The 22,265-nt window shown below is 53.4% G+C and overlaps 1 protein-coding gene across 1 annotated transcript; it reads left to right on the plus strand.

Annotated features, from left to right (window-relative positions):
- The first annotated feature begins 591 nt into the window (after positions 1-591).
- On the plus strand, positions 592-22,052 carry DRC7 (dynein regulatory complex subunit 7). Its single transcript, XM_052656548.1, has 18 exons — positions 592-613; positions 3,715-3,946; positions 4,535-4,709; positions 5,796-5,921; positions 6,669-6,863; positions 8,796-8,954; positions 10,224-10,442; positions 11,397-11,525; positions 15,209-15,281; positions 16,069-16,197; positions 16,441-16,569; positions 17,560-17,780; positions 18,567-18,782; positions 19,287-19,397; positions 19,485-19,595; positions 20,491-20,685; positions 21,548-21,687; positions 21,959-22,052. The coding sequence occupies exons 1-18, from the start codon at positions 592-594 to the stop codon at positions 22,050-22,052; spliced, it is 2,676 nt and encodes an 891-aa protein (XP_052512508.1).
- Positions 22,053-22,265: the final 213 nt, after the last annotated feature.

Genomic DNA, 22,265 nt, shown 5'->3' on the forward strand with positions numbered 1-22,265 from the left:
AGCAGGCTACAGTCCACAGGGTCGCCAAGAGTCAGACACGGCTGAAGCGACTTAGCACGCGTGAAGAGAGAAAAAGTCCTTTTCTGCGGCATTTGCCAGTCTCTGTGGTATAAGTAAGCTCATGGACCATTTTAAGCTACCTATGTGACATCACTGAACAGAGTTGGAAGAAGATGCAGAGCAGCTTACCCTTACATACTATTTTCATCCTATAGATAACAATAGGGATAAATAACCTCTGGAGCTTAGATAACAATAAAATGCAGTAAAATAATTAGGAAGTGATGAGTTTTGAGTACTTCTTACCTCTGCTTTTAGTATAGTCTATTTACTTGTATGTTTTTATAATTTAAATTTTACTAATCACTGTGTTCATCAGTGGGTTCACAAACATTCCTAAAGCTTTAACCATCAGCTCTTGCAGACTGGCACATGAGCTGGTTCCAGCCCACCGCTGGCTGAGGGACATGCTGCAGTGGGTCTCCTGGACCCAGACCCGGTTAGTGATAAAAGACTACATTTCCCAGAAGCCTCCTCTCCCAGGACCTGCCCTCGGCCTGGAAAGCTGTTACCATGGAGACAGGCTAACAGATGGTACGGGCTGTCCTCAAGGGTGAGATGGGAGCTGGGGTGTGGGCTGGCTGAACCCCACCTGGCAGGGAGGAGGGCAAGGGCGCGGGCTCTGGTGGTAAGGGGGATTCTTCTGCCTGGGGCCTGTCAACCCCAGACTTTCTGGAGAAGTTTTCAGTGTGTGTGTGTGTGTGTGTATGTGATGGTGAAGAGGAGGTTGTTGCTGGGGAGAAAGACTCAGGGAAGGGCTTGTGGGGTGGGGAGCGCTGCTGGGCACAGAGTTGGAGGAACTTTAAGGCGGGACTGCCTTCCCCAAACTGTGCTTTAGCTGACGGGGCAGGCTGATGCAGGGAATAAGCGTTGCAAGTCCTGGCTCAGCACCTCTGATGATGTGTTCTGTGACCTTGGCTCAGAGCCCATTTCAGTGGCTGCCCACTGACATCTTGACCTCCTCCCCTCCTATGTCTTTCCTTACTCACTCCCCCTCCACTAAACCATCCATTCCTTCTAGTATTTTTTACATTTTATTAGGCCCTTAAATGCATGGATTTCAGAGCCAGAAATATACAGGTTCATGTATATTTCTGCTCCTTACTAGTTCTGTGACTTTAGGCCAAGCACTTAACCTCTCTAGGCCTCAGTGTTCTCCTCTGAAAAGTGGGTATCATAACAGTATCTGCCTCATAGGGTCTGTAATGGAAAAACTCAGTCTTCCACCTTCTGTGCGTCTCCTTTACTTCTCAGACAAAACCCTTTGCTTCTGACACTTCTGGTTACCAAATATGTGGGTTTTCCCCTCACTGAGTAATTCCTCTTTAAAATATTCATTTATGTATTTGGCTGCCTCAGTTCTTAGTTGCATCACACACAGATCTACATTGCATCCTGTGGGATCTTTCTTTGCAGCTCGAGGACTCCCTAGTCGTGACGCGTGGGCTCAGTAGTTTTGAGGAATGGGCTTAGTTGCTCCACTGCATGTGGGATCTTAGTTCCCTGACCAGGGATCAAACCGACGTCCCCTGCATTGCAAGGAGGATTCTTAACCACTCGACCACCAGGGAAGTCCTAAGAAATGCTCCATGACACCACTTGGGTGTCCTACAATTCAACTCAATTCTGACACTACCTCCTTGGAGTGGCATCAGATCCTACAGGTTAAAGGCTCAGTGCCACAGACTCTTCCCACTCACTCCAGATGCCAATAGCAAGCAAGTAGTCAGTCCCGGGCTACCCACAACTTCTGTTCAATGTGGCTACCGATTGGGGGTTCCCATGACCCCTCTCTTGGGTTCTATTTATTTGCTAGAGAGGCACAGAGAACTCAGGGAAACACCTCATTACATTTACCAGTTTATTAAAGGACACGGTGGAGGACACAGATGGCCAGGCAGGTGAAGAGGTACATACTGCGAGGTCTGGGGAGGTCTGTGAAGGTCCTGAGTGCAGGAGCTTCTGTCCCCGAAGAGGACATTGCCTTTCCAACCTGGAGGCTCTCTGCACATCCTACTGCTGAGAGTCTTATGGAAGCTTCCTCACAGAGGCTTGATCAATTATTGAGCCCATTTCTACTCTTCTCTCGTCTCTGGAGAATGGAGGAGGGGCTGGAAATTCCAAGCTTCCAGCCATGGCTTGGTCTTTCTGGTGACCAGAAAGACTCCCCATCAGGGAGTCATCCAGGGGGTCACCCAGCCTTGCTGAAACAGAAAAGAAAAGAAAAAGAAAAAGATGTGCCTGGTGTTATCACTTCGGGAATTATAAGGGGACAGGATCTTTGGTCCACTGTAGTGAGGCTGGGCTCTCTGGCTGCAGACAAGGCCTTCCCTAGGGCGCATGAGCATATAAGGCATTTCAGTGTCCATCCACCCCCCACCAGCCCCCACAAAGGTCCTCCATCCTGAGAGATCACGCAACGGCTTGGCCAGAAGACTGTAGGCTGTGTCACTGACGCCTGCCCCTTATTCAGGTGCCTTAGAGGCAGCCCCATTCTTGCCCTCTCTGTGTTCCAAGTTTGGTGATGTTACCTCTTTTTTTTTTCTTCCTTGCTGTTATGAATGGCGCCAGAGGTAAAGAATCCGCCTGCTAATGCAGGAGACATAGGAGACACAGGTTCAACACCTGGCTTGGGAAACAACAACTGCTTGTCTCCAGTGTTGCCAACCATGGTGCCACCCAGTCTCGTGAGGCACTGGGAACCAGCCCTGTTAGCAACTTCGTGACTGAGCATATAGGTGTCATATCTAAGAGGTCTAAGAGATAATTATGAATAAGTTTCTTTGAATTTAGACTTACTGGACTTCATAAATATATTTAATAGGAAACTTCATAATACTTGGAGAAGGCAACGGCAACCCACTCCAGCACTCTTGCCTGGAAAATCCCATAGACGGAGGAGCCTGGTGGGCTGCAGTCCATATGGTCGCGAAATCGGACACGACTGAGCGACTTCACTTTCACTTTTCACCTTCATGCATTGGAGAAGGAAATGGCAACCCACTCCAGTGTTCTTGCCTGGAGAATCCCAGGGACGGGGGAGCCTGGTGGGCTGCTGTCTATGGGGTCGCACAGAGTTGGACACGACTGAAGCGACTTAGCAGCAGCAGCAGCAGCCAGAATGAGAAAGTAACTGGCGGAATAAATATACAAAAAGCAAAGCAAGGTTAATAAGTCTCAGCTACCTGCTCCTGCCCTGACAATAGTCTCAACGTGTGACCTGCGACATCTCTGCTTCAAGGGGAAATCTGCAAATGTCAGAAAGGTGTTACAGGTGTACTTGCACCATGTGGAGACTTTCTCTCTGATGGAAAGGACGTTTAAGTGGGTTTTGCCTCCTCCCTTTGTGACCTAAACCAGCAGTCCCCAACCCTTCTGACACCAGGGACCAGTTTCATGGAAGGCAATTTTTTCATGAACCAGGGGTGGAGGGAAGTGGTTTCAGGATGATTCAAGGACATTACATTTATTGTGTAATTTATTTCTATTATTATGACATCAGCTCCACCTCAGATCATCAGACATTAGATCCTGGAGGCTGGGGACCCCTAAATTCTAAAGCACATCAAAGCACCACCCAAGGACACAGGTGGTGTCATTGACTCCATTCTGGCCTGAAACTGGCCATTCTGAGTGCATTTAACCCTCCTGCAGCGACCTCCTCTCTAGACAGTCAGAGACACGCCAGAATGGAGGTCCTGAAGGAGAAAGTGGAGGAGGAAGAGGCGGCGGAGCGAGAAGCAGCAGCTGAGCGGGCCGAGAGGGGAGAGAAAACAAAGAGGCCGATGGAGGTGCGGAGAGGGGAAACCACCATGACGCAGGAGATGCTCAGAGACCTGGAGAGGAAGCTGTCAGAGATCGAGGTCTCTGTCCCGGAGAAGCTCTTGTGAGTGTCAGGGATGGGGAGGGAGGGGGCTTTGGCCCAGCCACCCTGGCGGGGTCAGACCAAGGCTGGGCAGAGAGAGAGAGCAGGTCCGAATGGTGATGCCGGGGCTGGGAGGCAGCACGGGGACCTACAAGGAGGCGGTTAGAGTGAGGACCAGGCTTTCAGGCTGTCTGGGCCCAGTCTCCACTCTGCCTCTCCCTAACTGTGCGACCTTGGGCAAGCCACTCAGCCTCTCTGCATCATTTCCCTCATCTGTTTAAATGGGCAGCTGATCAACCCAGTGCTCGGTGACAGCCTAGAGGGGTGGGATGATGGAGAGGGGAGGGAGGTTCAAGAGGGATGGGACCTATGTATCCTTATGGTTGTTGTACAGCAGAAATCAACACAACATAGTAAAGCGATTATCCTCCAATTAAGAATAGATTAAAAAAATAAAAGAGCAGCTGATAAAAAGACATTTCCCTCCTAAGTAGTTACGAGGATTAAATGAGGACGGAGTAGAGCCGGTGGCAGCTAAGGTAGACGGAGGGCTCCCTGTGTGCCAGGCCCAAACCCACGCAGGCTGATACCACCCTCTTGTGGACACAGGACCTTCACCAAGGACACTATCGACACCTCCAAGCTGCCCCTTTCCTACCAAAGCAACACGCTCAAGGAGGAGCACCTGCTGCAGGTGGCTGACAACTTCTCCCGCCAGTACAGCCACCTGTGCCCGGACCGGGTGCCCCTCTTCCTGCATCCGCTGAACGAATGCGAAGTGCCTGTAAGACTGGGTGGTAGAGGGCAGGGCCGGGGCCAGAGCACAGAGGGAGGGAGGCGGGCCAAGCACAGCCCTCTCCTGGAGGGTGGGGGCGGGCAGCATATAAACTCAAACGCCCACAGGCCCCAGCAGGCCCAGTGTGCGTCATCCCTGGGGTGGCTTGGAGCCCCCATGCCCACGAGGCCAGCCCTGTGCAGAGAAAGGCAGAGATATAAGACAAAACGGGCCAGGACCCGAGTGCTGGCCTCTTCCCTTCCCACCCTGGGACCCAGGGCATGTCCCTGATTCTCACTGGGCCTCAGTTTCCCCACCTGTATAGGGAACGGTAGAAGATGAATGCGAAGTTACAATGCGGCAGCCCCTACATAGGCTGACAGGGGCTTGCAGACCGTTTGATCTGGCCCACCTGCTGATGTACCCTTGTGTTAGCTGCCAGCACTTGGAACTCAACTGTTCCCACCCAGATCCCTAGTCTCCTCTTTCCTGGATCTGGTAACCCCGGACCTGCATTTCTGCTACAGCCATCAGCGGGGGCTGCCCCTTACGTGGGGCCATGTGTGATCTGGTGCTGGTGAAACCTTCCTCGAATTCACAGAGAAGGAGACCCCAGAGGCCTGGCTCCTGGCCCCAGGGCAGCAGAGCTGCCCCTCAAAGGCCATGGAAGCACTAGCTCCCCGACGCTGGGCAGCGGTCTAGAGCCAGACAGGCCCGACTGTGCTACTGATTGTGAACCTGAACAAGTCAGCTCACCTCTCAGAGCCTCGGCTTCCTCACCCGTCAGCGGGACCTGCCTCACAGAGGTGCTGGGGGTCAGGGAGGTGATGCAGGACTGAGCGGCGCTGAGTGGGGTTGTGGTGATGACGCAGTAGTGAGCACATCACTAGCACAGGATTATGCTAGATCTGGGCAAGAAGGGCCTTGAGGGAATCCCTTCCTCCAACTCCCAAGGTCCTGAGTAGGAACCTGAGGCCCAGAGAGGCCTAGAGAGCCACCCCCAACCCCATCCTGAGGTCTCCAGCTTCCTCGGAGCACCGTGGTTTCCTCCCAAGTGGCACATTGCCCCAGGGCCTGTGGTCTCTCCCTTTGCAGAAGTTCGTGAGCACAACCATCCGGCCCACACTGATGCCCTACCCTGAGCTCTACAACTGGGACACCTGCGCCCAGTTCATCTCCGACTTCCTGTCCATGGTGCCTTTGCCCGACCCCCTCAAACCTGTAAGTACCACCTGAGGCTGCATCCTTAGGCCACGAAGCCAGAGATGGGAAACCAGGCAGGTCAGGAGAAGGAGGCTTGGCCAGCCTCGGGCCACAGTCTATGAGTCTGTCGGGGCCGAACCCCTCACCGACCCCCTGGCTGGGAGTGAGGCTAGGAACAGGCCCAGAAAGAGACAGCCACTTGCCTGAGGTCACACAGCATGCTTGATCTCTGAAATCCCACCTCTTTGACTCCTTTGCCTCCTTTGGCTTTCAGAGTCTTCTTTTTAGGACTTTAGGAGGTGGAAAAGGAGAGAAGGGGATTAGCTACCCACGTTTCAAGGCCACATTTTTGGGGTTCTGACCAGCTTAATCTCTTTAAGAATGGAGGGTGGGAAGGAGGGAGAGAAAAGGGGATATGTACACAGTGGAGAAAGAGAAGAGGGAGACAGAGGTAGGAGGTAAGGGTAACTTTGGAATAAAACCATAGACCACCCAATCAAAGATCCTCAGGCCAGAAGCCTCAACATCCAGATGGTCTTTCCCATCAGGAAGGAGTCCATGGCCCTTTGGAATTACAGGCAAATGTGGATTGCACTTTCTGGACACAGGGGCTGTGGTTTTCACCCCATTCTTAGCAGGCTCCCTAACCCAGCAAAGGGGAGGAGCCCCACTGGGGTCGAGCCTGCACACTGGCCCTGGTGCCCAGCCCTGGGGAGACTGGCGAGGGGCAGGGGGCGGCTGTACTGACCAGCCTGCTGTGCCCAGCCCTTGTACCTCTACTCCTCGACCACTGTGCTCAAGTACCAGAAGGGGAACTGCTTCGACTTCAGCACGCTGCTCTGCTCCATGCTCATCGGCGCCGGCTACGATGCCTACTGTGTCAACGGCTACGGCTCGCAGGACCTGTGCCACATGGACCTAACTCGGGAGGTGTGCCCACTCACCATGAAGCCCAAGGAGGTACAGCCGGGCCCCTGCTGCCCTCAACATCACATGAGACACGCTATCCTTACAGCAGCCTGTCCCTGCCGCTGCGCTTTACAACTGGGACACCTGCGCTCACCGAAATCAAACCACTGATGATTTCTGTCCCCTTGGCATCTTCATGCACACAGCCCACTCCTCCAAACTGGCTGCTCCTCTCCACTTGTTGTCACTCAGCTTCAGCTACTGTGTTCCCCACATTAGTGAATGCCACATGGCGGCTATCTTCAGCCAAATTCTTCCAAATTTAGCCTGTGCACATGATAAAAATCCATCCAGTCATTTTCATATAAGGAAAAAGCAGACAAATGAACAGACATGTAGTTCTGTCTTTTTTTTTCCCCCTTCATGTAAAAAGATCCCTTTTTTAACAGCACAAAATTTCACCAAACCTCCAGCAAACCACAGCAGGCAGTGGTGGTGCTTTTATACATGCGGACTGAGCACACACCACAATGGCCCGAGGCAGCTGTGAACACTCAGAACACTTTCAAGTGAATTTAATTGTAGGAATCATTAAAGCATCTCTGCGCATTTCGAAAATAGCCACACTACAGGCAGAAAGGACTTCTCAGGCGGCTCTAGTAAGAACCCACCTGCCAATGGAGGAGACATAAGAGATGTGGGCTCAGTCCCTGGGTTGGAAATATCCCCTGGAGGAGGGCATGGCAACCGACTCCGTATTCTTGCCTGGAGAATCCCATGGACAGAGGAGCCTGGCAGGCTACGGTCCATAGGGTCGCAAAGAGTCAGACACGACTGAAGCGATTTAGCATGCATGCACAGGCAGATAATGCTTTTCATGGACTGGATTGATTCATGACCCTGGCCTTACCCAGGGTCAAGGCCCCATGGGTATCTGCAGCTTGGGGCAGGAGATCCAGGGACCTGAGGCAACCAGCATGATGCACCTGTGTTATACCTTTGTGAGCAACTGGGGCCCCCGGGGATGTTCCTGGTGGAGAAGGAGAGGGAGGTACCTGGTGAGAGCCCAGCCTGCTCTCCCAGCCCCAGCTCCCCAGGAAAGATGGAACAAAAAAAGCTCCATCACTGCTTTTGGCTCCAAAGGCCCATAAACTCATATACAGGCCTCTTAGCTCAGCCAAAAATTTAATTATGAAATTGATATCAATAGCTAATGGGTGCTGAGAACATTCCGGTCTATAAACCACTTACACGTTTCTTGACTTGGTTGCTCCTCTCAAGAGCACTGTGTGGTAGGAATGATTGCTCTTGTGTTTTACATGTGAGTGTGTTGAGATGAAATAGTTTTTGTGACCAAAGTCACACAACTGGTAAATGGGTCCCTGGGGGCTGAGGCCCAGTCTGTCTGATCATGAATGGTGGAGATTCGCCATTTCTCCCTTATATCAGGTCCCCATTCTGCAGCTTCTGTGCTGTCTTTTCCTGGACATTTTCTGTCCACCTAGCACACATTTCTGTACACACACTCATGCACACACGCGCGTGCGCACACACACACACACAGAGGCTTTGTTCTTTTTCCGAGCCCAGGAAACTCTCACTTCAAGTCAACATATGAAGCCCTGCAGTGGTAAAACCTGGAAAACCTGATTCTCGACAATTTGCCCCTTTTTCTAAATCAGATCCAGATCGTAGCTAGTCTAGGCCGTGGAGGACAAAGAACAGAAGTCACACCTCCTGAGCTCTGGCCTGGATGGGCAACTCATACAGGCATTGTCCTGTCTCCATTTGGCAGATCAAGCCTGGGGAAAAGGTTCTCACTGAATTTTGTAGAAGAGGCTGCGGCTAGGGAGATGGGAGGACGTGCCCACAGTCACAGGTCTGGAGCTGAGGCTCTTTCTGTGTTTGGGGTCAGAGAGCCTGCAGACCCCAGGAGCAATAGTTTGCGTGGCTGCCGATCCTTTTCCTCTTGTCTCGTGACAGACAGTCAAGGAGGAGGAAAAGGCACCCCCTAAGAAGTACGCCATCAAACCACCCAGGGACCTGACCAGCAGGTTTGAGCAGGAACAGGAGATGAAGAGGCAGGAGGCAATTAAGGCTGAGGAGGAGAATCGGCGGAAGCAGGAGGAGGCACGCCTCTTGGTGGGTCCACCATCCTCAGCCCTCAAGCCAAGAACTCGGCTCCAGAGAAGGGGCTGCTAGGAATGGGGAAAGAGACCAAGGTCACGAAGGGACGTGTTTATGGGCCCCCAGGTTCAAATCCCTTCCTCCCTCTTCCAAACAACCCCACTTCCGCCCAGCCATGCGGGAATCCCAGTGGTGGTCAGCCAGATGCTAATACTAGAGCTGTGCTGCCTGGGCCAGTTCATTGTGTGGTGTGCACTTCTGGTGTCCCTGTTCCAGACCAGAAGCTCACTGAAGATACACCTGCATACACTCTACACCCATCCTCCCATTCACCTTCCCACCTTCCTCCCACCATCCTCCCACCACCCTCCCACCAACCTCCCATCCACCCTCCCATCCACTCTCCCATCCACCCTCCCATCCATCCTCCCATCCATCCGCCCACCAGCCTCCCATCCACCCTCCCATCCACCCTCCCACCAACCTCCCATCCACCCTCCCTCCCACCTTCCCCCCCACCCTCCCATCCACTCTCCCATCCATCCTCCCATCCACCCTCCCACCAACCTCCCACCCACCCTCCCACCACACTCCCATCCACCCTCCCTCCCACCTTCCCCCCCACCCTCCCATCCACTCTCCCATCCATCCTCCCATCCACCCTCCCATCCATCCTCCCATCCACCCTCCCATCCACCCTCCCACCAACCTCCCATCCACCCTCCCTCCCACCTTCCCCCCCACCCTCCCATCCACTCTCCCATCCATCCTCCCACCATCCTCTCTCCCATCCTTCCATCTCTCCTCCTATCCACCCACACTCTCATCATCCTCTCATCTACTTTACTTCCCTCCCTTCTTGTCTTTCCTTCCACACAGTATTTATTCAGGGTCTACTGTGGGGTGCAGTAGACCCTGGGGATGCAACAATGAACTTGGCACAGTGACCCTTTTCCCAGAGGGATGCAGATAGGGAAGCCATATGGTGTCCCTCTATCTTTCTCACCCAGAATCACAACACAGAAAGCCAAAAATCCCAGATACTCCAGAGCTCCAAAAGGTCAAGTTAGAAACCACAGGTCGAGCTAGATCCTCCCATTTTATCTATAAGAAAACAGGTTCAGAGGTGGGGTGATCTCCTCAAGGTCACAAAGTCAACCAGAGATGCAGTGTGGATCAAAATTGGGTTTTTTTGCCAGTTCCTCAGCCCCAGGGAGATGTTTGGACCCCTGATGATCCCCTTCCCATCCATTTGCCTCGAGGTCACCCACCTTTCCCGTGCAGGAGCAGGAAAATGCAAAGACCGACCCCCTGCACGGCCTTCGTGTGCATTCCTGGGTCCTGGTGTTGTCGGGGAAACGCGAGGTGCCTGAGAGCTTTTTCATTGACCCATTCACTGCACGTAGCTACAGCACCCAGGACGATCACTTCCTGGGAATTGAGAGCCTTTGGAATCACAAGAACTACTGGGTCAACATGCAGGATTGTTGGAACTGCTGCAAGGTGCTGGGCGGGCCTGGGCGGGTGTGGCAGGCACAGTGGGGGAGGGTGGGTGTGGCCAGTGGGGAGAGCTGGCCACCAGCCAAGGGGGCTTTGGACTTTTCCTGGAGTACCCAGGGCTACTGCTTTGCCCATACATAATCATTCCAGTACGATTATTGTCACTCTTTTAGTTTCTGTATCCTTATAAAATGTGGATTGTTAGTTCAATTGATTTTTGAAAAACATTGTATTGAAGTGCAATATACATGCAGAAAAATGCACTTTTCCTACACATCCAGCTCAGTGAACTTCCATACATATTTATGTATAAAAGCTCAGTGCCAGGACTTCCCTGGTGGTACTGTGGTTGAGAATCCCTTTCAAATGCAGGGGATGTGGGGTTGATCTCTGATGGGGAACTAAGATCCCATATGCCCTGGGATCACTTCACTGCAATGAAGATCCCTTCATCGCCCTGGGGCAATGAAGACCCAGTGCAGCCAAAACAAAACCCAAAACCTCAGTGCCATTTACAGAAGTTAAAAAATATGCGCACATGTTTGGAGGGAGGTGGTAACTGGATACCACGGGACTTTCTGGGAGTGTGGATAATGTTCTATTTCTTGAACCGGTCTTTGCTATACAGTGACACCTCATCTCTTCCTGTAAGGACAGTGCCAAATGAGCTCCACATCCAGGCCTATCCCAGGCCAGAGAGTTTTCGAGTCTCTCACCCTGAGACCAACACGGGAAGGCAGTCCCAGCCTCCCCAGGGCCTCCATCCCCTGGTGGGGATGAGGAGGGCAGGCGAGGACTCTCAGAGGCAGCCTAGAGCCACATTCTGGCCCCTCTGAGACCCAGCGGGGTGTCTTCTCACCCTGGGCTTGGCGGTTCCCCGCCCGCTCCCTGCCCCTGTGGAGCAGGAGGGGGGTGCACTGGCTGTGGGGTGTGCTCAGCGACCCCTTTCTCCATCAGGAGTTGGTCTTCGACCTGGGAGACCCTGTGAGGTGGGAGTACCTGCTTTTGGGGACCGACAAGCCTTTCCTGTCCCTGACCGAGGAGGAGGACGAGGGGATGAATGATGATGACGATGTGGAAAACTTGGTGAGCCTCCGTGGAGTTGGGGGGACTTGACACCCTGTCTTGCTTCAGGCCAGCCTGACACACTTCCCCCCACAGGTATGTGTCTAGGGCAGGGGGAGCAGTTCAGATAGACCACTTATAGATTCCTTGAAGCAGAAGGGCCTGGACCATGCCCTCATTTTACAGATGGGCAGACTGAGGCCCAGACAGGTCCAGCGACCTGCCCGGGACCCCCAAATGGTGCAGGGAAAGGCTGGGACTTGCATTCAGGCCTCCTGCCCAGCCCCCACACGCACAGCCCACACCCTGTTCAGGGGTTGCCCTGCCCTTTGGAGTAGGGTGAGAAGACCCTCTCCACAAACCTGGGGAGCCCCAGAACCCATCCCTCACATCCAGGCCTCTCCTGCGTGGTCACCATGACCCTCCACACGCACTTCCAGACCTTTCTTGTCCCGCCTATCAGCCTTTCTGAAGGTCACTGACCTGGTCATCTCTGATCTCCTACTCAGGGGCAATCCAGGCAGGTCTGCATGAGGCCCTGTGAGTGGAAGCCAGAGGCCCAGATGCCTTCACTCCTGGCTCTGACATCTTGGGCAAACTTCCGAACTGGTGGAAGCTTCACTTTCACCATCTGCGTGTAAAATGGGGGAATGGGGTCAGTTACATCGTGGTAGTAGTAACTGGGGTATTCGTTTGCCAAAGTTGCCATAACACAGACTAGGCGGCTTAAACAGTAGAAATTTCTTTTCTCACAGCCCTAGAGACTGGAAGTCGAGCTGTCAGCAGGGTTGGATTCCCCTCAGCTTGTAGGGATGCCCACCCCCAGGTGCTCACACTGTTTCCTCTGTGTGCGTCTGTGTCCTCATCTCTTCCTATAAGGTCACCAGTAGTATTGGATTAGGGCTCAACCGAAGGACCTCAGTTTAACTTTGATACCTCTTTAAAGATCCTGTCTCCAAATATAGTCACATTCTGGGGTTCTGGGTACTAGGACATATGAGTTTTGGGGGGATACAAGTCAGCCCATAGGTAACACTCATGTGGCCCTTTCTAAGTGCTGTGAAAGCGATAGTGTTAGTCTCAGTCGTATCTGACTCTGCCGCCCCATGGGCTGTAGCCCGCCAGACTTCTCTGTCCATGGGATTTTCCGGGCAACAGTACTGGAGTGGGTTGGGATCTTCCCGACCCAGAGACTGAACCCGGGTCTCTTGCATTGCAGGCAGATTCTTTACCATCTAAGCCACCAGGGAAGCCCTTCTAAGTGCCAGTAGGTGTTTAACTTGCCAATATCTTCACAGCTACCTGGTGTGATGGGTACTAGTGATTATTATTGCCCCATTTTACTGACAGGAAGGCTTACACACAGAGGATGAAATAACTGACCCAAAGTTACACAGCCAATAAGTGATAGAGCTGGGATTTGACTTGGGATTTGACAGTCTGGCTCCCAAGTCTGGGTTCTCAAAGGCAGTTCTTTTCGGCCTCCTGGGGCTGCATGAGGACAAGTGAGACCACCGGTGTGAAGTGCTTGGACAGACGTGTAGACCCACCTAGAAGTGGTGTTGAGTGTTCTCAGCGTCTTCTCCCTGGAGACCAGAGAGCCTCCTCTCCTGTGCAATAAATCCTGGACTACTGGCGCCCCCTGCAGGCGTCAAAATGAGAACAGACAGGCCAAGTGGGTGTCAGAAGTCTGAGCAATTTGGCAAGAAGAGTTTTGGTTTGGGTTTGGGTTTTTTAATTTTTTATTTTATATTGGAGTATAGCTGATTAACAATGTTGTGATAGTTTCAGGTGAACAGCAAAGGGACTCAGCCATGCATTTACATGTATCCATTCATGGAGAAGTTTCAAACTGAGAAAATCTTATGCCAAGTTTCTGTGATTACCTAACCTGAAGATCACTTGTCCAATGCAGTTGCTAAGTTGTGTCTGACTCTTTGCGACCCCATGGACTGTAGCCTGCCAGGCTCCTCTGTCCATGGGATTCTCCAGGCAAAAATACTGGACTGGGTTGCCATTTCCTCCTCCAGGGGATCATCCTGACCCAGGAGCGAGCCCACATCTCCTGCATTGCAGGCAGGTTCTTTATCAATGAGCCCCCAGTGAAGCCCTTAACCTGAGTTTGTTTCTGTTTCGCATATGTATTCATTTGTATCGTTTTTAAATTGAACATCAGAGAAGTCATACTGGAGAAAGGCCTTATAAGTGAATGCATTCAATGTGAAAAATGTTTCACCCATAAATCCTCTTTCTATGTACATCAAAGAATTCACCCTGGAGAAAGGCCTTCTACCTGCAATGAATGTGGGAAATCTTTCATCAACAACTTCAATTTCCATAGACATCAGAGAATTCACACAGGAGAAAGCCCTTATGCCTGTAATGTATGTGGAAAATCTTTTATAACTCTGGCTGGCATCCGTTATCATCAGAAAGTTCACAGAGGGGAAGTGCCATATAAGGGCAGTAACTATGGGACCTCCTTTAATCAAATGCACCTCCTCGGTTCCGGTAGGAAAATCCACACTGGAGAAAAGTCTTATGAGTGCAGTGAATGTGGGAAATCTTTTACTGCTAACTCTGGCCTTCGGTATCATCAGAGAATTCACAGTGGAGACAGGCTTTATGAGTGCAGTGAACGTGGGAAATCTTTTATTGCTAGGATGAGCCTTCTCAATCATCAGAGAGTTCACACTGAAGAAAGACCTTATAAGTGCAGTGACTGTAGAAAATGTTTTATTAGCAGTTCGAGCCTTCTTCGTCATCAGAGAGTTCACAGCAGAAAAAGGCCTCATGAGTGCAGTGAACGTGGGAAATCTCTTCCTGCTAGCTGTGGCCTTCGGTATCATCAGAGAGTTCATTTGCCTAGACTAGGCCTTATTTGCCAGATGGGGAAACTAGGCTCAAAGAGAAATAAAAACAGTAAGGTCAACCAGAAAGTGAAAGTGAAGTTGTTCAGTCGTGTCCGACTCTTTGCGACCCCATAGACTGTAGCCTACCAAGCTCCTCTGTCCGTGAGATTTTCCAGGCAATAGTACTGGAGGGGATTGCCATTTCCTTCTCCAGGGGATCTTCCTGATCCAGGGCACGAACCCGGGTCTTCCGCATTGTAGACAGACGCTTTACCGTCTGAGCCACCAGGGGAGGAAAGCTAGAATACTGTCAGAAGTGGAATTCCAACCCACGCCTCCAGGGGAGACTACGACCTGAACGCAGCACCTTAGACCCCTCGGCCAGCAGTGTCCCAAACCCTTATGTGCATTTATCAGTCAATCCTCCCAAGCAGTTAGAAAACTGAGACGCAGAGCCACTAAGGGACTTTGCCTGAGCTGGTGTTGGATGGAGGGTGGGACTTGGGCCCACCCGACTCCAGAAGCCCCTCTTCTAATGAAAGGCCTGTGGCTTTGTCTCCTGCCTCTGCGGGAAGTTGGGGGTGGGGTGGAGCGGGGGGTCACACAGGACAGGGCGTGGCTGTCCTCGCCAGGTGCCAGGTGGGTAGAGGGGTGGAGCTGCTCCTCCTCCTCCCCCCATCTCAGGTCATACCAGGTCAGATCTCTAGCACCCCTGAGGGAGCTGACAAGCCACCTTGGGGGGCTTGGCCCTGGGGGGTGAGGGAGCAGCTCTGACCTGCCCATAAGTCAGCCCTGATCAGAAGGCCCAGTCCTAATCAGAACTACCCACCCCACCCCCACCTCTCCCAACAGGGCAAGGAGGATGAGGATAAGAGCTTCGACATGCCGCCCTCGTGGGTGGAGCCGATTGAGATCTCCCCGGAAGGTACAGCATCTCTGGGCCTTTGGGGGCATCTGTGGTGGCAGGATGCCTGCAGAGGCTGCCTCGGCCCCTCATTTCCAAACCCCGGCCCCATGTTTCCTGCTTCACCCTCTTCATCTCTTCCTTCCCACATACACGCTCAGCTCTGCGGCCGGGGGCCTGACCCTAGTCTGGCACACAGGACAGGGCTCAGTTACCAGACCCAGGGTGATGGAGTGTGGCAGGTGCTGTTCCCCTCCCTCAGCCCACTCTGCCAGGAGGAGACTACGCACAGTACCCGGGGGGAGGGGGGGGCAGGGAAAGCGGGGGGGCAGAGCATGCTTGTGCCCCGTGCCAGCCTCTGCTGATTGCTGAGATTTCCATCTGGGAGTGCCTGGACCCACGGGGAGGACCTAGGCTGTCTCATCAGGGCGGGAAGGGCTGGAGAGGGTGTCATGGGAACTGGGGGTTGGAGGCTGGGAGTGGGTGGGCAGAAAGGGCTTCTGGGAGGAAGGCTCATCTAAGCTAAGTTTTAAGGAATCGGAAGAAGTCAGCACAGTAAGGGCAGGAGGGGATGGTGTTTCCAGCCGAGGTCTGGAAGAGTGCGGTGTGGTCAGGCTCAAGCTGAGATATCCTCCAGGGCAGGAGCCGCCCTCGTGACTTGTCCCCTCTGCCTCCTTGGAGTGGGCTGGGGGGCTGGAGGAGCTGAGCAAACAGCACAGTGAACAGAGGCTGAAGAGCGGCTGGTGAGGCTGGCCTTCCCTTCCCCCAGCCTGGGGAGGAAAGACCCCAGCCCACTCTGTGTCCTCAGCGTTCGAGACCCGCTGCCCAAACGGGAAGAAGGTGATACAGTACAAGAGGGCGAAGCTGGAGAAGTGGGCCCCGTACCTCAACAACAACGGCCTCGTGTGCCGCCTCACCACCTACGAGGACCTGGAGTGTAAGGCAGCTCTAGCTGTGGGGTGGGGCGGGGGGGGGGGGGTGGGGGGGTGGGGTGGGGGGGTGGGGGCTGGGGAGGGGGCAGAAGAGCTGGGTTCCCCAACATGTTACGTGACCTCGGTCATGTCACCACCCCTATCCATGTGAGTGTGGGCCATGCTGGTGTGCTCTGTGTGCTGGGAGTGGTGGGACAGCAGCTGGGGGACCTGGCCTGGCTGCTTCAGACACTGATCGGGCCCCACAGGTACCAAGACTTTGGAGGTGAAGGAGTGGTACCAGAACAGGGAGGACATGTTGGAGCTGAAGCACATAAACAAGATCACGGGCTTGAATGTCGACTACTTCAAGCCAGGCCACCCCCAGGCACTGCGCAGTGCGTGGACCCCATCACTAGGCCAGCTAAGAGCCCAGGGTGGGGGCCTCATGTGCTCCTTAGAGCAGCCTCCACAGCAGCTGATGCATGGTGGGAGGAACCAGCATCCTTATTGCCAGGGTTCTTGGGTGGCAAGCAACCGAAATAGCCCCTGCCTCCCCAAGCAAAGCAGATGTGTGGGAGGTCAGAGGAAGCACAGAAAATCTAAGGAAATGTGACAAGTGTTCCTCCAGGAAAGGTAAAGCAGGGCTGCTGCCCATGCTGTGGTTGGGATCAGGTACCCATTGTGGCCACGTTTACAGGGGTTAGGATGCCTACAAGAAAACCAACAAGCACCCCCACAAGGGCAATGCAGGGGGCAGAAGTGTGGCAGTGCGGATGTGGTGGCGAGCCCAGGAGGCTGGGAAGCAGGGAAGGACATATCCTGGGAGGGAATTAACAACCCAATCCAAGAATTCACAAAAGAAAAACATAGGGTCAATATACATCTAAAAACATGTCCAATCTCACTTGGTTGAGTGAGACAGGAAGGGGAGGGGAGGGACGGGAAGGGAAGGGGAAAGAAAGAAAGAAAATCAAGAAGGGACCAACCTACAACCCTTCAGTTGGCAAAAATGAAAAAATGGCCCTACCACGTGTAAGCAAGAAACTCCCCTTCATTCCTGGTAGGACAGCAAATTGGCACAACTTTTCTGGGGAGCAGTTGGGCAAAATAATCAATGATAGCTTTCAATTATGTATGTTTTTTGACCAGCAGTTCTGTTGCACAAATAGCAGGCAAGAAGGAAACATACATCAAACAGATGTTCATCATGGTGTTGATTATAATAACAAAAAAGCTGGAAGCAGCCTAAACACCTAGCTCTAGGGCATTGGTGACGTCATACATGAGGCTTCTCCCCAGGGCCTGGGGTCGGGTTATGAAGCCAGGGGCTCCAGGTGCTCACCTAGGCGTCGCCCCGCCCGCCCCCGGCCACCCCCTCCCCGCAGTGCACTCCTACAAGTCCATGCAACCTGAGATGGACCGTGTCATGGAGTTTTACGAAACGGCCCGCGTGGACGGCCTGATCAAGCGGGAGGAGACGCCCAAGACGATGACAGAGTACTACCACGGACGGCCGGACTTCCTCTCCTACCGCCAGGTCAATTTCGGGCCCCGGATGAAGAAGCTGGCTTTGAACAGCGCAGAGTCAAACCCCCGGCCCATGGTGGTAAGTACCTGCTGGGCATGGGGATGGGATGCCTGCCTACACTGGTGGGCCAAGGTTACCCTGAAGGGGAGGAGCCCCGACTCCAGGGAGCCTTCTTTACTGAGTGACATTTCCTGTTTTACTAAACACACCATCTCGGGTCTGTCTGATGCCAGACATCAGCCACTGGGCCACCGAGATATTATGTCCTTGTGTGTGTGTATACGCACTCTTGACTAAACACTTAGAAAATATGTAAAATTATAAAAAGTAAAAAATATCTCAGAATGCCATCTCTCAGCTATTATCACATATTAATAGACTGGATTTTGAGAGTCTTTTCAAAGATGTGTATGTGTGTGTGTGTGCACGCGTGCAGAATTCCTATATCACCCTTTTCACTTAAATTGTGCGGCTTTCTCCTCCATATCATCACAAGTTATTTTACACCTATATTTAACTTCTGCACACCAAAGAAGCTCTTTTTAGCAGTAAGCATTGTCAAGTGATAGAGCAGGCTGCCTGGAGAGGTGGTGAGCTTCCCGTCTCTGGAGGTGGGCAACCAGAGTCTGGCAGAAGGAGCTAGAGAAGAAATGGCGCACCACACAGGGCTGGAGCGCTGGGCACTGAGAACCCCTGGGGCCTTGAGAGCCACTGTCTAGCTGGGAGGGGCTGTTCTACATGAACCCCGCCCCCCAAATAACCCCAGACCCCAGCGTCCCTGAGGGTCCTTTACGCCTGTCCTCAGGGCAGGCACAGAAGTTCCCCTTTTCCACCCCGCCTCCTCCGTATTTTCTGGTGTCCCAGAAAATCACAGAGCGATTCTTCCGCAACCCTGCGAAGCCTGCGGACGAGGACGTGGCCGAGCGAGTGTTTCTGATCGCGGAGGAGCGCATTCAGCTGCGCTATCACTGCCGCTCGGACCACATCACGGCCAACAAGCGCGAGTTCCTGCGGCGCATGGAGGTGGACAGCAAGGGCAACAAGATCATCATGACCCCCGACATGTGTATCAGCTTCGAGGTGGGCTCGGGAGTCTGGCGGGCATGGGCAGGATGGGGTGGAGTGAAGAGAGAGGCCTGGGGCCCTACACGCTGTCTTGGGGACCTGGGAGAACGGGGGTGGAAGGCCCTGGTACCCAGCCTGGAAATTCATCTTTGCCCCTGGGAAAATCAAGACCTCCCATCTGGGAATAATACTCTTTGAGCTCCTCTGAAAATCGTCTCCTTTTCCATCCTGCACCAAGGCTGTGACAGATCTCAACACCTCCACGGGGCTGGCTTTCCTAGTTCCAGTCCTGACTTTGCTGGCACATTCCTTGGCCCCTCTGAGTCTCCGGTTTCTCTTCTGTTGCTAGTTGTGCTTTTAGAGATACAACAGATCGAGAGAGGCGAAGCAACTGGCTGGAGGTCACACAGCTAGAAAATGGCAGGGGAAGATTTGAACCCAAGAGATCTGGCTCCAGAATCTGCCCACAACCCCAGCGGTTGCCGCTGCTTCTCCAAGTCACTGTGGCGGTTGTTCCAGGTGGAGCCAATGGAGCACACCAAGAAGCTTCTCTACCAGTACAAGGCCATGATGAAGCTGAAGAACGAGGAGAAGCTGTCCAGACATCAAGCCTGGGAGTCAGAGCTGGAGGTCGGGTGTTCTGCGGGAGAGGGGCCAGATGGCAGGTAGCAGGGGTGGGGGTGTTTCAACCATGTCTGCCCCCACTTCCCAACTCAGGTGCTAGAGATCCTGAAGCTTCGGGAGGAGGAGGAGGAGGCACACACACTGACCATCTCCATCTATGACACCAAGCGCAACGAGAAGAGCAAGGAGTACCGGGAGGCCATGGTGAGCCCTACTCCCTGGCTTCCCCCGGACCCCTCCCCTACCGACCACCCCCCCCCGCCCCAACCTCCAGGGTACTGAGGTTGATAGAGATTCTGGGGTGGGGGGGAACGCCCTTTAGAGGTGATGAAGTTATTGACACCGCAGTGGTCCTGTTTGCTGTGAGCTGACCATTTCCCTGGATCATGCCCCAACACGTGCTCAGGATACAGGCCAGGTCCCCGGATACCACCTATGGCCAAGCCTAGACCTCCAGCTGGGGGCTTCCCTGGAGGTTGTGGCTTGGGCTGGTAGCACCAGCAAGCGGGCTCTGGCCACGGGCCTGAGCTCTCTGGCGCCTGCACAGAGGGCCTTCACATTACCCACTCTGGTTGCAAGACCTAGCTTGGTTTTTTTGAGGCCAGCTTCAAAATCCCCTTCACCAACCAAGTGGAGATTTCTTTAAAAAAAAAATAGATGAGGTTGGCCAAGACAGGACTGGGCACCTGAGGTCTGGTTCTCAGACCCCCAGAGGTGGGGATGTCCGCCACCACATCTCCAGCTTCACTGGGCTCTGGCGGTCAACACAGGACATAATGAAGGCCTGAGGGTAGAAGGGAAAGAAGGAACTCACCAGCAGTTTTTAACATCATTAACAACGACGCTTTATTACCATTTATCGAGTGAGCATCTGCTGAGTGATAGGTATGTACTGAGGCTCGAGTGGAGACGTGTGAACTCACAGACACCAGAGTTGGCTGTCACCAATAACCATGAACTCAGGAGACAGCACAGAGCCCTCTGAGGCCTCAAGCACAGAGGGTTTGGGGCCCGGTTCTGTGTGGTCATATCTCCATAGAGCTGTCTGGGGGGTGTCTGCGGCCCCTGCTGGTCCAGCCGACCCTCGGTCCCCTTACAGGAGCGCGTGCTACACGAGGAGCACCTGCGACAGGTGGAGGCCCAGCTGGACTACCTGGCCCCGTTCCTGGCCCAGCTCCCGCCTGGGGAGAAGCTCACGCGCTGGCAGGCCGTGCGCCTCAAGGAGGAGTGCCTCAATGACTTCAAGCAGCGGCTCATTGACAAAGCCAACCTCATCCAGGCCCGGTTTGAAAAGGTGCAGCCGGGGCCCTGGCAGGGGTGGGGACCTCGGCATCCTCCACCGGAAAACTAGCCCAGGGCTGTTGGCTCACCATCTCATAGACTTGTGAGGGACTAACGGGTGGAGGGGAAGGAGGTCAGTGCCTGGTGTGTCCAAAGGACCAAGCTGTCCTTCCTCATCCTTGTTTATTGGGTTGAAGGGTGGATGGAGAGGTGGATGAGTGAACAGAGGGATGGAGGGGTGGATGGCTGGCTGGCTGGAGCATTATAACAACTCCTATAGTTTTTGACCCATTTCTGTTGGTCAGGTACACACCGTGTAGTTCCCCTGCATTATCTTATTTAATCTTCACAAACGGCTCTATGGTGGTGCGGGTGGGGGTGAGTGCAATGACCTCATTTTGCAGATGACAGATTGGAAGCTCTGAAAATGTACTTTGACCAGAGTCACGTGGCTCTCAGTCCTGACTCCTGCTCTAACCTCGTGGACATGTTGTTGTTTAGTCGCTAAGTTGTATCTGACTCTTTCTAACCCCATGGACTGTGCAGCCCACCAGGGTCCTCTGTCCATGGGATTTCCCAGGCAAGAATACTAGAGTGGGTTGCCATTTCCTTCTCCAGGCAATCTTCCCCAGTCAGGAGTCGAACCCTCGTCTCCTCTATTGGCAGGCTGATTCTTTACCACTGAGCCACCTGGGAAGTCCTTGTGGACATATAGCCCTCTAAACAAGGCCCCAGGTTTTCTGCCTCTGCTTCTCTGGCTTCTATGAGAAGGGGTGACGGGGCTGACCTTGTGGGGCTGTCTGATGCCCTGTGCAGGGGCGGGGTCAGCCTGCAGTCTGGGTCAGCCCTCCTGCTCTCCTTCCCCGTGCCCACAGGAGACTCAAGAGCTGCAGAAGAAGCAGCAGTGGTATCAGGAGAATCAGGTGACCCTGACACCTGAGGATGAAGACTTATACCTAAGTTACTGCTCTCAGGCCATGTTCCGCATCCGTATCCTGGAGCAGCGGCTCAGTCGGTGAGGAGGCAGGGGTGGCGGGAGCCAAGAGGACCCACAAGGATGTTGGAGCATCAGCTTTTGTTTTTTTGGTTGTGCTGGGTCCTCATTGCGGTGCATAGGCAGAAGCGGTTGTGGCACGCAGGCTTAACTGCCCTGTGGCATGTGGGCTCTCAGTTCCCCAACCAGAGATCCAACCCATGTCCCCTGCAATGGAAGAAGGATTCTTAACCACTGGACCACCAGGGAAGTCTCAAAGCACCAGCTTTGTAACCCCTCCCTCTGATTTCAGACACAAGGAGCTGGCCCCACTGAAGTACTTGGCTCTGGAGGAAAAGCTCTACAAGGACCCACGCCTGGTGGAGTTACTTAAAGTCTTTGTTTGATGCTCTTCACCCCCTACACCTGTGGTCCTCTGAGTCCCTCCTGAGGCCCCAGCAAAGCTGCCAGAGAAAGAAACCTCCCCTAAAGCCTGGCCCTCATGTTCCGTACGCCCAGCTAATGACCATCCACTCAGGCACACTACTTTCCTGCTTTTCCTAATTTACCTATAAATAAACACTTGCCATTTGCCACGTGTACCTCATGTTTCACAGACT

The sequence above is a fragment of the Budorcas taxicolor genome, chromosome 18 (assembly GCF_023091745.1).
Source record: "Budorcas taxicolor isolate Tak-1 chromosome 18, Takin1.1, whole genome shotgun sequence".
In the NCBI taxonomy this organism is placed as follows: Eukaryota; Metazoa; Chordata; class Mammalia; order Artiodactyla; family Bovidae; genus Budorcas; species Budorcas taxicolor.

Coding starts and splice junctions, on each gene's coding strand:
- DRC7 (XM_052656548.1), top strand. CDS start 592: ATGGTACGGGCTGTCCTCAAGG. Junction 6,864..8,795: donor TCACCATGAAGCCCAAGGAG/GTACAGCCGGGC, acceptor GTCTCGTGACAG/ACAGTCAAGGAGGAGGAAAA. Junction 18,783..19,286: donor ACATGTGTATCAGCTTCGAG/GTGGGCTCGGGA, acceptor CGGTTGTTCCAG/GTGGAGCCAATGGAGCACAC.